This window comes from Tyto alba, unplaced genomic scaffold (assembly GCF_018691265.1).
Source record: "Tyto alba isolate M040663 unplaced genomic scaffold, T.alba_DEE_v4.0 Super-Scaffold_14, whole genome shotgun sequence".
NCBI lineage: Eukaryota > Metazoa > Chordata > Aves > Strigiformes > Tytonidae > Tyto > Tyto alba.
In genome coordinates this window covers 47,554,074-47,566,836 of record NW_024881276.1, presented here as the reverse complement: position 1 = coordinate 47,566,836, position 12,763 = coordinate 47,554,074, and the positions used below count along the sequence as shown (strand labels likewise).

Below are 12,763 nucleotides of genomic sequence, written 5' to 3'. Positions count from 1 at the left end.
TTAAGTAAGAATGTCTTCATACAGACTGAATCAGCTTAATAGTTGGATGTTTATATTGCTAAGAAGCATTTTCTAAAGAGTTGTTGAAACAAATTTCATCATTTTGAGGACTGAAAGATAGCTAAGGAAGACAATCCTTCCGTTTAGGCTATATAATTTCTGTACCTAAAGTAACATCTGCATTCCTTGATGAAGTATGCTTAAATTTGTTGTTTGATTATGCAGCTAAGGCAAAAAGGTTTAGTTGGCAAAGATTTGATTATTTTTTTAAATCAACAGATTAAATTATCAATCTGCAAAACTAATTTTCATGTGGAATTTAGAACCTATATGGGATCTCCCTATTCTTAGATTTCAGGGAACTGAAAAGTAAGATGTGTCTCTCTTTCTTGAAATAATGAAGGTCAGACATGATAACTCTTGGTCTGTTAATAAAATTTTTCCTTAACGACTGGATGAGTAATTGATTGTGTTGAATTAAAACCTTTCAAATTATGACTGATACCCATTTTTAATACAATCTAGTGGCATTTTTCATTCAGTCTGTCCGGAAAAAGGTGGGCAAGACTGTTCTCATAGGACAGTTGAAGCTCAGCCAAAAATGTATATGGTTTGTGTGAGCCCAACAGCCAGCTTTGGAATGGAGTCCAATTTTGCTGATTCCTGCCCAAATGCCGCATTTCCTGACTTCTTACTGATCAGGAAATTTGCAGGTGTAACCTATACATAGTAGTTACATGGTTAGTGCTTTCTATTTGAGGGATTCAGTCTTTTAAGAAATGCATTTTGAATATTGGAATTAAATCCGGTTTTCATACCTTTAGCTGCAGTAACATGTTAACCTTGCTCTTACCCAGTTGATGGTCTTGCATCATCCATTCTGAAAACTGATAGTCAAAACAAGATGTCTGTCCTTACATTCTACAAAGTGGATGTCAAAAATGAAATTCCAGAAGAGGCTAAAGTACTGTTTGATATCTGTTTATCAAGGAAACCATTTGACACTTTAGTATTTTAATCTTGTGTTCATAACATAGAACTTGAGGATCTTTGAACAAGAGTTCAGAGCAGTTGTGTCTGTGCAGCTACAATAGCTGTTTCGTTCGTTACAAATGCCTAGTCTTAACAATTGTATACCCAACAAAGAAATCTGCATAATGTGTAATAGATAATGTAAACTGGATCAAAGCTTGTGAAGATATGACTATAACTGTAATTCAAATTTTTGAAGAGGTAGGAGCCAGGTTAAATTAACCCACATTGTGTATTTTTCCCTAGAGAAGACTGTAGTGTCTTCAGCACAGCATAAATCATCTTGACTTGGCTGGAATTGAGGATCTTGCAGATCTATCAGGGATCCAGCAGCAAACACTACTAGTACAGATAAGATACCAAAATAGATTAGAAAGCTGTAAATAACAGATGTTTGCTATTACTTCATGTGAATCAGCTTATATGAAATCTTCATGCTGAAACCATTAGCTCTCATATTATCTCGGAGGTATATGGACTTTAAGCAGCTCTGTCACAAAACTGTTACTGTTTTCATAGCCATTAAGAATAAAATCTAGGTTCGGATGACCTGAATTATTTTTCTGAGGTGAAAACCCAGTTGCAGATTAATTACAAAGCAAGCTGTGCTTGGTCTTACTAGAAAAATTTGTGTACAAGGTATTGGTAATAGATCAGTCCATAATGATGTGATTAATCACCTTGTAGTATCAAAAAGAGATGTCTCTGAAGAGAGACAGACAAAATTTTGATGGAACAGGCATAGCAGAATGGCTTGCCTTCTCTGCCAGGCTATTTTTAAATGCTGTTTTGGTTGTTTTCAGGTGGTTCCTATGCAGTAAATTCAGTAAGTCAAGGAATTTTTCCCACATCTTCTGTCTTTGGCCTTTAGGTAGATTTTGTGAATTGGATAACATTTTACTAAAGTGTGCTATCTATACCCAAGGAAAGATAGACTTTCTACTTATCAACAGTAGCAAAGTTTTTAGATCTAGCTGAGGTATGGCAGGCTTAATCATATTCTTATGTTCCTATGGAGGCACACAATGGTGTTGGTATTTTGCGGGGGATTAACAGGCTGCCTCTGGTAAAGAGTTCTGTGATCTCACAGTAACAATTTAAATCGCTCCAACACATGTCCATAACAGTTTAAGCACAGGCCTCAGTGTGAATCAGGTTCTACTATCCAAGAAGTAAATGTCACTAAGTACGATTCTACTGTGCCATAATAATAATAATCATGCCTTCGTTATCTCAAGTTTGTCATCTGTGTTGTCATCAGTAACACAGAAATATCTCAAGTGCTCTGATTTCAGCATTAAATTTGGTATCCAAAGCATCTAAGTGGTTGAAATAAGAAATGTGCTTGAGAAGGAGAAACGTCCATGTCTATATGGAGGAATAAGACTAAAATATTATTTCACATCAGGGTCTAGTCAAATGGTGGTTAAACTGATTTAACAGTTTATTCCTCACCAATGGAGCTGCTCCTGCTACCTTCAGTTTTCTCTGTTCCTTTCTCAGCTCTTTCTTTGTGCCAGCCAGCACACTTATCTAAACACATGGCAAACTACTTTAACCACTAATCTCTTAGAAGAATAATTTAAGTTTTCTCAAATTCTCTGGAATTAGTGTTGAAATGGTTTGATCTGAAATGGTGTGAGACAAAGCAGAGAATAAGTTGTATTACTTAACTGCTGTAACATTGGACAGCAAAAATGTTCGGTTCTTTCTTTCATACTTCAGGTTGAGGCTATTACTGGGTTTTTTTGGGTTTGGTGTTTTTTGTGGGTTTTGTTTTTGTTTTTCTTTTTTTTTTTTTTTTTTTTAATTAATTAATGGTTTGGTGCACAAAGACACTAGTTAGTTTCAAACTTGTCCATGATGTTTTCAAAGACTCAAGAATTTAAATTTCCAGCCTGGCAAAGGCAGAGGTGAACAGCTTATATCTTTAGAAAACCTGTAAACTAATTTTTTGTGGGTAGAGCTGCTTGTAAGAACTCCTTTTTCAGTTTCTCCCATATAAGCTTGATCTTTCTTTCAACTTCAGTTTCCTTGGGTTCTGAGTGAAAGAAAACAATCAAGCTCTTTTGTCTAGCTCTTAAAATGTCAAGCAGAATTGTAGAGCTGTCCTAAATTTAAAAGTGAAGTTGGTGTTTTGTCATAGGCAGTTCTGTCACTTCCCTTCATGCAGGCACTGACCTCACAAGACAAGCTTAATTAATCTCAAAAGGTTTGTCTGACTTGTATCTGACAGACTAGAGATTCTGAAAGATCAGCCAAATATTTTGTCAGTTACTGGGTTTGTGTTTTCTGAGGGAGGAGGCTGGTGGAGTTAAAAAGTGTCTTCCTTCAGAAAATGAGAATTGATTGGTCCCCTGGTTTCACTGTAATGTTATAGTGGGATTTCTGCCTAGTCCTAACTATATCTACTCCTGTATAAAATTTTTGTGCTGGCAGATCTTCTTATAGCTAAAAGTTAGCTCCAGTTGTCTTTTGGAGTTTCTGAATTAAAGTGCATGGAATTTACAGTCTGTAAATTTCAATTAGCTGTATTTTATAGACTAAACACGTTACCTGTGTGTAGGAGCTCTGCTGCAGAGTCTAGCAATCTATTCTTATGTTTCCTTGTATCAGTCAGAAATGTTATTTGACTGAAGATCATAGAGATGTATGAATAGCTATAGAGCCCGATACTTTCATGTAACTGCTATTGGCTAGAAAAACCAGTGGTGACAGCAGTAAAAAAAGAAAATTGTGTTGTAATAGGTATAACTGGAGAACATCAATATTTCCTGTCAATGGACCATATGAGAAGCTAGCATTCTACAACGCTCCCATTTTCCACATTCAGTTTTCCTGAAGGACTCCTTATCCTTGCACTGAAAGTAACTTAATCCCAAGACCACACAGAGCTTGCTGTTCAGCCTAATGTTTATTGCCTGTGGTTTAAGGGATAGGTGCTGTAGCATCTGATTTTATTATGCAGTTCTCTGATACTAAGCTGAATACATTAATATTTTGTTGAATATTTAATTGGCTCAGTGATAGGAGATACCCTGAATGCTTTAACAAAGTAATTAAGTTGCATTTTCCATTGTGCACATTGTGTACAGTTGTGGTGTTAATGAAATTGGTATTACATCCTCAAATATGATTTTAGTTACAGAATATGCAAATAGTTGTTCTTAGTAATGCATCATGCTTAGTGATAGAGTTCTAAAACTCAATCTAATAACAAAATTTTCTTCTGTACTTATAGGGACCTGATCTTCATTTGGAGTAAACTGCAGCTTAAGTCTAACCCATCAAAACAAGTTTTCGTTGACCAGTGCTACCAGCTTCTAAGAATTGCTACGAATGTCAGAGTAATTTTCCCTTTCATGAAAGTAATTAAGGATGAAGTAAGTCTTGTTTGTTTGTTTTACCCCACCCTCCATTCTTTTTGTAACTAGCTAAAGAGCAGTGATGTTTATGTTTTGTAATGGCCACTCTCTGTGGAAAGTGAAGAGGGTGTAGGGAAGGAGTTCCAGAATGTGCTTCAATATTATGAATGCCCTTGGTTTGTTGTGCGCTTCTAAGTGTTTTGTTTTTGTTTTGTTTTGTTTTTTTTTTTTTTTTTGGGTTTTTTTTGTTTTTTTTTTTGTTTGTTTGTTTTGGGTTTTTTTTTGCTAAATTGACTAAATTCTTCTGAGTTTTCCTTTCTGTCTGCAGTAAGTTTGAGGAATCTCATTCCCTATAAATAAATGGGGAAATCAGTGATAAATACATGGAGTAAATGTGAAAGATGCATTGGTGTGTTGATTTTCTTTTTAGCCTGGCTTCTTAAGGAAATAGGACTTAGGTAATGCCACTGTATCTGCCTTCTACCCTTGTGAACTTCTGAATCCTTTCACCAGTTCTAATCAAATCTGAAGTGCTTAATGTAGCATAAAAGAAAAGCTGGGCTAAGATAGGAGAAGACATAATTTTGCTTCAGAAAAGTGCACTGTTCATGTGAATGATCATATTTTTTTAATAACCCGCCACATATGGAGCATTGTATGTATCTGTTCACACACATTTAAATATAGATAGGTACTAATTATTTCTAAATTTCCTGAAACTTTTTACTTTAATCTGCTAACTGCTGGGATGATTCCGATCTTACCTGCAAATTATATGTCCAGGGCAGGGCTCCCAGCCCAAAGTGTGGAATAGGAATTCTGCTTTGGAAGGATAGTTTATCAATTCTGAGAAGTCAAGCTTTTTAGAATGCTTGGCCGTGGGTTGTTGTGGTTTCCCTAGTGGTCGTTGTTCAAACTGGAGGGCAATATAGCTTGTATTTTTCTGTAATGCAAGTTAAATGAGTTAGAACAGGGACAAAATATAGAGTAAATTTGTGTATTATAGGCTTTTTGGAGCATTATTTTTAAATGTGCATGCCTTTAGGTAAAGTTTACTAGCAGGATGTTTTCTGAACTCATAAGTAATTTGCAAGTAGATGAATATAAATATGTCCTACGTTGATGTTTAGGCATTGTTTATTCTAGTTTGGGTTTTTTTTGTCTGTGGGTCTGATTTTTTTTTTATTTTACTTTCAAGCTGTAGACTTCTGTAAGCCCATAAGGACAATACCATTGTGCATACTCTATAATTATGTACACTGTAATTTCCTTTCTGCAGGTTGGTGAAGATGGTCTTCAGATATGTGTTGAGATATGTGGATGTGCCCTACAGTTGGACCTTCGTGAAGATCCCAGTATGAAAAGTCTTATTTATAAAGCAATTGCTCACTTTCTGCCAAATGACTTGGAGATCCTCAGAATTTGTGCTCTTTCAATTTTTTTTCTTGAGCGTACCTTGGAATCTTACTACACTGTTGAACATTTATATAAATGTGCAGATGAGGAATACAATGAGTGCACTAGTTCTGTTCAAAACCGTGTACGTTTTGAATTGCTTCCAATTTTGAAGAAAGGTTTGTTTTTTGATCCCGAGTTTTGGAATTTCTTGATGATCAAGCAGAATTGTTTAGCGTTACTGGGGGATAAAGCCTTCATTGGCTTAAGTGAAAGTACACTGGAAAACACTGCTGCAAATACAGAGAAGATAACAGAGTATAGGGCTCTGAGCGAGGAACGTGTCTGTTCAACAGATGTAAGCAATGGGGAGCTTGACCCTGAAGACCTTTCTGAAGCCCAGTCCAAAGGTAATGCCAAAAAGAACCATGAAGCTCTTGAGTCATCTGAAACATTAGATCAAACTGTACCAAGGCACCGCTGTGTGATATGCAACAAGGAATTTCTTGGTGGTCACATTGTGAAACATGCACAAGCTCACCAAAAAAAGGGTAGCTTTTCCTGTGTACTTTGCACCAGGAAGTTCAGGCAAAAAGGACTTATGCTGAAGCACTTGAAGAACCATGTCAGGAAAATAGAAAGGCAACATCTTGCTGCAGTTCTCGAGGCTGGTCAGCAGGCTCCCGTACTTAATGAACTAGAATGTTCTGATGTTTCTCTGTCTCTTGAAAATGGGAATTCTGATGGTTCCAAAGATAATGAACCAGAGACCACAATAGCTCCAAGTGCTGACCAAGCCGTCCAAGTGGAGGAGGAGAATGCAGAACAGGTATTTGATGCTGTGGAAAATCATCTAAGTGACCAGGATGATGCTACTGAAAATAGTAGTGACAGCTGTTTTAATAACGTTCCTGATGCTTTAAGTACAGAAAGTTTGCCTGAAGATGATGAAAGCTCCAGTAAAGAGTCACCTATTCTGCACAAAGTGAATGGAGCTTTTTGCCCTCAAAAAGACATTGATGCTATGGATGAGGAAGGAAGCTTTAAGTGCCCTGCTAATGGTTGTGCTAGAGTGTTTAAAAAGATAAGATTCCTCAATAAACACGCAAGAAAAGCTCATCCAACTGATCTGAAAGTGCAGCAGCACATAATGAAATGGAATAAAGGAAAATGTCGGTTCTGCCAGAGAAAATTTGCTGATTCCCAACATTTTATAGACCACCTGAAGAGACATGTGTATCCAAATGTTTACTTTTGTTTACACTTTAACTGTAATCAGAGATTTAAGCTGTCAACTGAGCTTGCAGAACATACAAAAAGTCATAGCGTTTTTAAAGCACAGTGCAATTTTGCAGAATGCTGTGAGCTATTTGAGGAGCTCCCTTTGCTGTATGAACATGAGGCTCAGCATTATTTAAATAAAACAGCAGAATGTTCGGAAGATGCAAGTGAAAAAGATTCTTCAGATGATCCTTCAGAACTTTGTAGTTACCAAGATGATGATGAATCTAGTAATGAAAAAGAAACTGTAGATTTACCAATTCCAACTTGGAAGTCGAGGAAGGATTCTACAGAACCAAAGACATACATTCAAAGTGTTGAGAAGAAAGCAAATAATGTAATTCACAACGGTAATGAAAGTTCATCTGAGGGTAGCACTACAGTTTTAAATTTGATAGACCAAAAGACACCTGTGTTACAGCCAAATTCTGAAAACTGTAATGTTGTTAGTGACCAACTAGTCAATGGGCACAGTGACCTAGATCAGACATCATCAAAGGCATCAGAAATACCTTTGGACAGAGTGGCAGATGAAACAAGGACAGAAAATGGGTCAGTGTTACCAGTTTTACAGAATTGTCATGATACACCACAAAATAATGCTGCTGCCTCACAATTACCGTCTAAACCAAATCAGACAACAGAGAATACTTCATACGGTGTCATCTTAACAAAACCATATTTTAGACCATTGCCTCCAAGTTATCTTGATGAACGATACATTAGCATGCCAAAACGTAGAAAAATTTTGACTGATGAAGTAGATGCTCATTCTGAACAAGATACATTTTGTAGCAAATCAACAGAAAGATTTAGATGTGGCAACTGCTTGACCATCTACTGTAATTCAGAAGCACTTGAGGCTCACCTTGCACAAAAGAAGTGTCAGACGCTCTTTGGATTCGATTCAGATGATGAAAGTAAGTCCTACAGTCTTTCTGGGTTGGTTTGTTTGGAGGTAAATACCAACCAGAAAACGGTCTTTGAAAACAGGCAACCTGATAAGAGACAGGACTTTGAAGCAATTGTAGAATGCTAGAATTTAGACAATTAAGACACAATGCTGTGCTAAATTGGAGGTTTAAATTGGACATGCTGTTTAGAATAAGGAAGAGGTGGTGAGAATCGGTAGGCAGCTCTAAGGGAAGACTTTTCATAGAACAGAAGTGGGTAATTCAATCTGTCTTTCCTTGAATGTTTGAAACCAAACATGTTGAAAAACATAAGCAGTGTTCTAGATTAAAGAATTACTTAGGTTGGTTAGTCTTCATTTTCATCCCAATGCATTCTCTTTTACAGGTGCCTGATTCAGTGTTGTGGGAAAACGTATCAAAGGAGGAGTGGTGTAAGAAAACACTACATGAAGAAGCATCAGTTTGTTTCCCAGTTGGCCTTAAATGTAAAGCAGTCTCAAATTACTAAAGAAAAACATGACCTTGATAAAGACAAAGCACATTTTCTAGACAAAACTCACAGAGGAACAATAGGAGCTCTGCAGGTCTTGAGTCCGGAAAGGTTGCTACAAAATCCCCAAAGTACCAGTTATCCGAAAAGCCACATTCATTCCAAATGTATAATTGAAGCTAAGCGGCACAGTCTTTCTAGCATGAAGGTTTAAGGAAAATAAGGCATACAGTTGAGCAGGCAGAGAAAGCAGAGGTGTTAATTGCCTTATGGAAATAAAACCAGCCAATTCTAAAAGCTGCTTTAGTTGGAAAATGTGTGGTTAAAGGATATCCATCCACACAACTGGGAAGGAATCATGCAAGGTGTTACATTATTATAAAATGGATGATAAACGCATAGAGGAACCATACATTCCTTTTTCCAAGTTTTGAGTATGTGATTCCATTATGTTAAAAAGTGTGAAGCTCATTTAGTCAACTTATACTCAGAATCCTAAAAGAGGAATGTAGAAAGAAGTCTAAGATGGATGGAGTGCTCGAATAGTCAAAAACTTGAAGTACAAAGCATGCAAGGAAAAGTGAGTTGATGTGATATTAAGTGTGAAAGTTACACACAGTGGAAATGAGCTGCATGTAAGAGAAGCCCTTTTCATGGCTATGGTAAATGTGTATTTTAAGAGTGTCCTGTAAAACATCTGTTTTAGGAAAACTAATACAAGCAGTACATGCACAGAATCTGTGGCTACTAACAGAAGCAGATTGAAACAAATACAGAATGTGAAGGGGGTTAAGCTTACATTACAGGGCAGAGTTAAACTAATTTTATGCAAATACAGAGCTGTTTAAGCTGTTGGTGTGACTGACAAGAACCTGAGATGGCTTACTGTTTTAAAAAAAAAAGTGTTTTTTTTTTTTAAAAAAAGGCAGACAAAAGCAGAGCACATGTCAAATTGGAAAAAAAAGATCAGGAAGAGCCTGTTTCACATACATGATATTGCTTAATGATGGTAGCTCACAACTCAGTACATCAACTATTTATTTACTGTCTAGAGGAAGGGAGAACGTATGTATCGACTCAACCTTAAGACACATTACAACCCTGTCTAGTAGCATCGCTTGAAAAGGTAGCCTTTGCCAGAAGTTAGTGAAGGAGTTAAGGTTAAATGTTAAGCACTTTATCCAAAAGTCACTGTTCACAGAACCAATCAGAATGTGAAGACAGGAAATTTCAGTCATTCAGCTCTATATGTAACATTGACATACCGGACTTTGGAAACCAAACAGATGCTGATTGGAGTTTTTGGTCTTCCCATCCCGAACAGAGGTGTGGCAAACATGCACATTGTCTAAATACTGTGCTAATTTATCTTCTAATTTATCTTTTACTGTCTTGCCACCTAAAAATGATTTATTTGGGATCACATTCTATGTGGGTAGCTGAAAATGTTAATGTGATTGTAGGTATGAAAGCTGTAGTGGTGAAAACTGGTGTGTACAAATGGAGTCATCACAGAAGTGTAGGACAGCAAAGACCAACTGTTCCTGCTCAGCTAGTTTGCTTACTGAATAGTTCAACACAATGCGTGTATGGCACAATAAGATGATTAACTTGCTTAAATCAACAGATATGTAAAAACTAATGAGTAAAAAAATCAAGAGGTATATAAAAGATCTGTTTGTTGTAGCAATGGCTCACACTTGCAAACCTAAGGGTTTCATTGTAAAATAGGCTGTTAAGTAGTTCTGGAACTTAATAGTTCAGTAATGCCTCTGCTAATAATCCTCTGTGAAATTAAACAGATACTTGCATTATTTCTGCTTACTTTTCCCCTCCTGGGAGGTAATAAGAACGCAAATTCAAAATCCTACCTTTTTGAATTCTAGAAAATTTTTGCTTTAACTTTGAGTTGGATTAACAGAAAAGGTTATAAAATTATGATCACAGGTATGTGTGCATTACATTAATACCAATGACTGGCCCACTTTCAGAGATTTGTATGACATTTGAGGCACCAAAGAATTTTTTTTTTGCAGTTGCAAAAAAACAGATTTAAGTGCGTCATTCGTTATATATCAGTATATACACACATTATATATATATTTACATATATAAATACATTAAAAGATTTTAAACAAAATTAAGAGGGGACCTTATCAGCCAAATGCACTTTCACATTTTTTTTGCTTTCAAGTTACCAATTAATGTTTAAGGACCCAATTATCATCTTGAATGTTCCCAGGGTCCCCTTTCTTTGCTTAACATTGTTAATCTAGTTAAATTTGCTTCAATATATTTGGGAAAAAAGGTTAAAGTATTACAGTTTTAAAAATCAGAAAACTCAGTTAATAGATATGACAGACATGTTTGTGTAAAGTTTTTTAAATGTACCTTTAATCTTTGGTGCTTTTTTGCCTTTTTCTGGAACTCCATGTATTTGAAGATGATTTAAAAACATGATTGAGACTTGTATTTTCTTTGGTTTAAAGTGTGTAGATAAATGCATCTATGTACATGCATAAACTGTGACCATAATTTTTTGTACCTGCATTAAACTCATTTTTGTTCAAAGATACTTTCCTTGGACACCACCATTTGTTTATACCATGTTTTCAGGATACACACTTTGGAGAACTGGAAAACTGAATTCCTACGTAGGCAAACATTAGCATCACCTAACACCTATCAAAAATATGCTAAATTGACTTAAAGTAGCAAGTGAGTGGTACCATTTTTAAGTAATGATTTTTACTTCAGAAGGCTTTGCATTTTTTTTTAAACTACTCTTTGATACCTGTTGGTATTTGCAGATAGTTGCAGTACTAAGCAACTTTAATTAGGAGCAAAAAGATACTTGTAATGTGCGTGGGATAATTCTAAGTGGTTTTTGAGGGTTCTTTAGTATGTTGAGTCCTACCCTATACTAAGCCTGCAACTTCTAGGGCTGAAAAATGTTCCAAATCTAGAATTGAAAGGTTTTTTTCCCAGGCATTAAGCATTGAATGATATAATTGGAAATACTTCTTCAAGTTGTCTCACTTTGATTCAATAAATACTGAAGTACATGTGTAATGTAAGCATGCAAATACCTAAAAGATGTGTGAAATTATACATGAGCTTAGGGGCTTTGTTGGATCAAAGTTTGTGCATTTCATTGCTGATCACTGTATTCTAATAACATTCCTCTAGGTCGCTATAACTTGGATTTAGACTTTCCTTTTAAGACTGTCTACTCTAACCCGATCACAGTTCACTGTAAAGGTCATGTAAATTCTAATTTTCAAAGCGTTGCCGCTTGGTGGGCACCTTTCACAAAAAAAAAAAAAAAAAAAATACTGAAAGTAGGTCGAAAGTGGTCATATCTGTGGGGAAAGGTCACTGGTACTTTGGTTATTTAGCCATATTCATTAAAACTATATAAATTGTATAGTTTGGATAATTTATAACATTAAACTTTGTGATTTTAATATCACATTGAAGGTTCAGCTGTACTCATTTCTTTTATTGTTTAACACCAGTGCTATGGACAAAAGACTCAAAGGGGGGTGGTAGTGTTACTATTTTCTTAATTTATTTGGTACTGTATAACACCTTTCTGATTAAATGCAGTGTATGCATTTTGGGACTCTTAATTTGTAAAAGCTGTTACAGGTTCAGCAAGAAAGGAAATTTGTGCTTCCTTGTTGAATGTTAAATTATTTTACTTTGCATTTTATATAAGAGTACAAATTAAAACTGAGCCATCAAACTGCAATAAATCAACAGTAGTGTTTCATTTTAAAAACTTTTTTGTACTGTACATAGATTTGTTCAATAAAACATTGTCTTTGTTGTTGATAGAAATTGATCTTGTCTTTTGGGGAATCACTCTGAAAATACTGCTGCAATGTTTGTAGTTAGCGTGTTACGTTTGGTACATGATTGTTGCACAGCATCTGTATAAAGCTGCCAGGTCTTGATGTTCCAGGTGTGTGGATATTTGAATTTATATAGATTAAATCTATTGAAGTATATTCAAGAATATTGAGGATTACCAAGGAAATTAAACCACCCTTTTTTTTTTTTTTTTCTTCCTTCTAGCTGATTAAGTACCTGCTCTGGTAAATTTGGGACCTCTTATTTAACTAAGTCGTCAAAATGTCATAGTATTCTTATAGATTCTTTACAGATAGGTAAGTGCTGAAGAGAGAAGCCCGTCTGTGTGTGAGGGAGAATAGCTTTTTTGGTCACCAGGCTGAGATGTATGAAACATCCCTACTGCAGAAAAAAACTTCCATCAGCATTTG

The 12,763-nt window shown here is 35.8% G+C and overlaps 1 protein-coding gene across 3 annotated transcripts in view; it reads left to right on the top strand.

Moving 5' to 3' along the window:
• Positions 1 to 11,944, top strand: part of ZNF654 (zinc finger protein 654) — a 37,174-nt gene extending 25,230 nt beyond the window's left edge. For all 3 annotated transcript variants that reach the window (XM_042788513.1, XM_042788512.1, XM_042788514.1), the window contains 3 exons: positions 4,274 to 4,415; positions 5,677 to 7,993; positions 8,373 to 11,944. In XM_042788513.1, coding sequence (XP_042644447.1) covers positions 4,274 to 4,415; positions 5,677 to 7,993; positions 8,373 to 8,380 — 2,467 coding nt within the window. In that variant the 3' untranslated portion in view covers positions 8,381 to 11,944. The remainder of the gene's footprint in view (positions 1 to 4,273; positions 4,416 to 5,676; positions 7,994 to 8,372) is intronic.
• Positions 11,945 to 12,763: the final 819 nt, after the last annotated feature.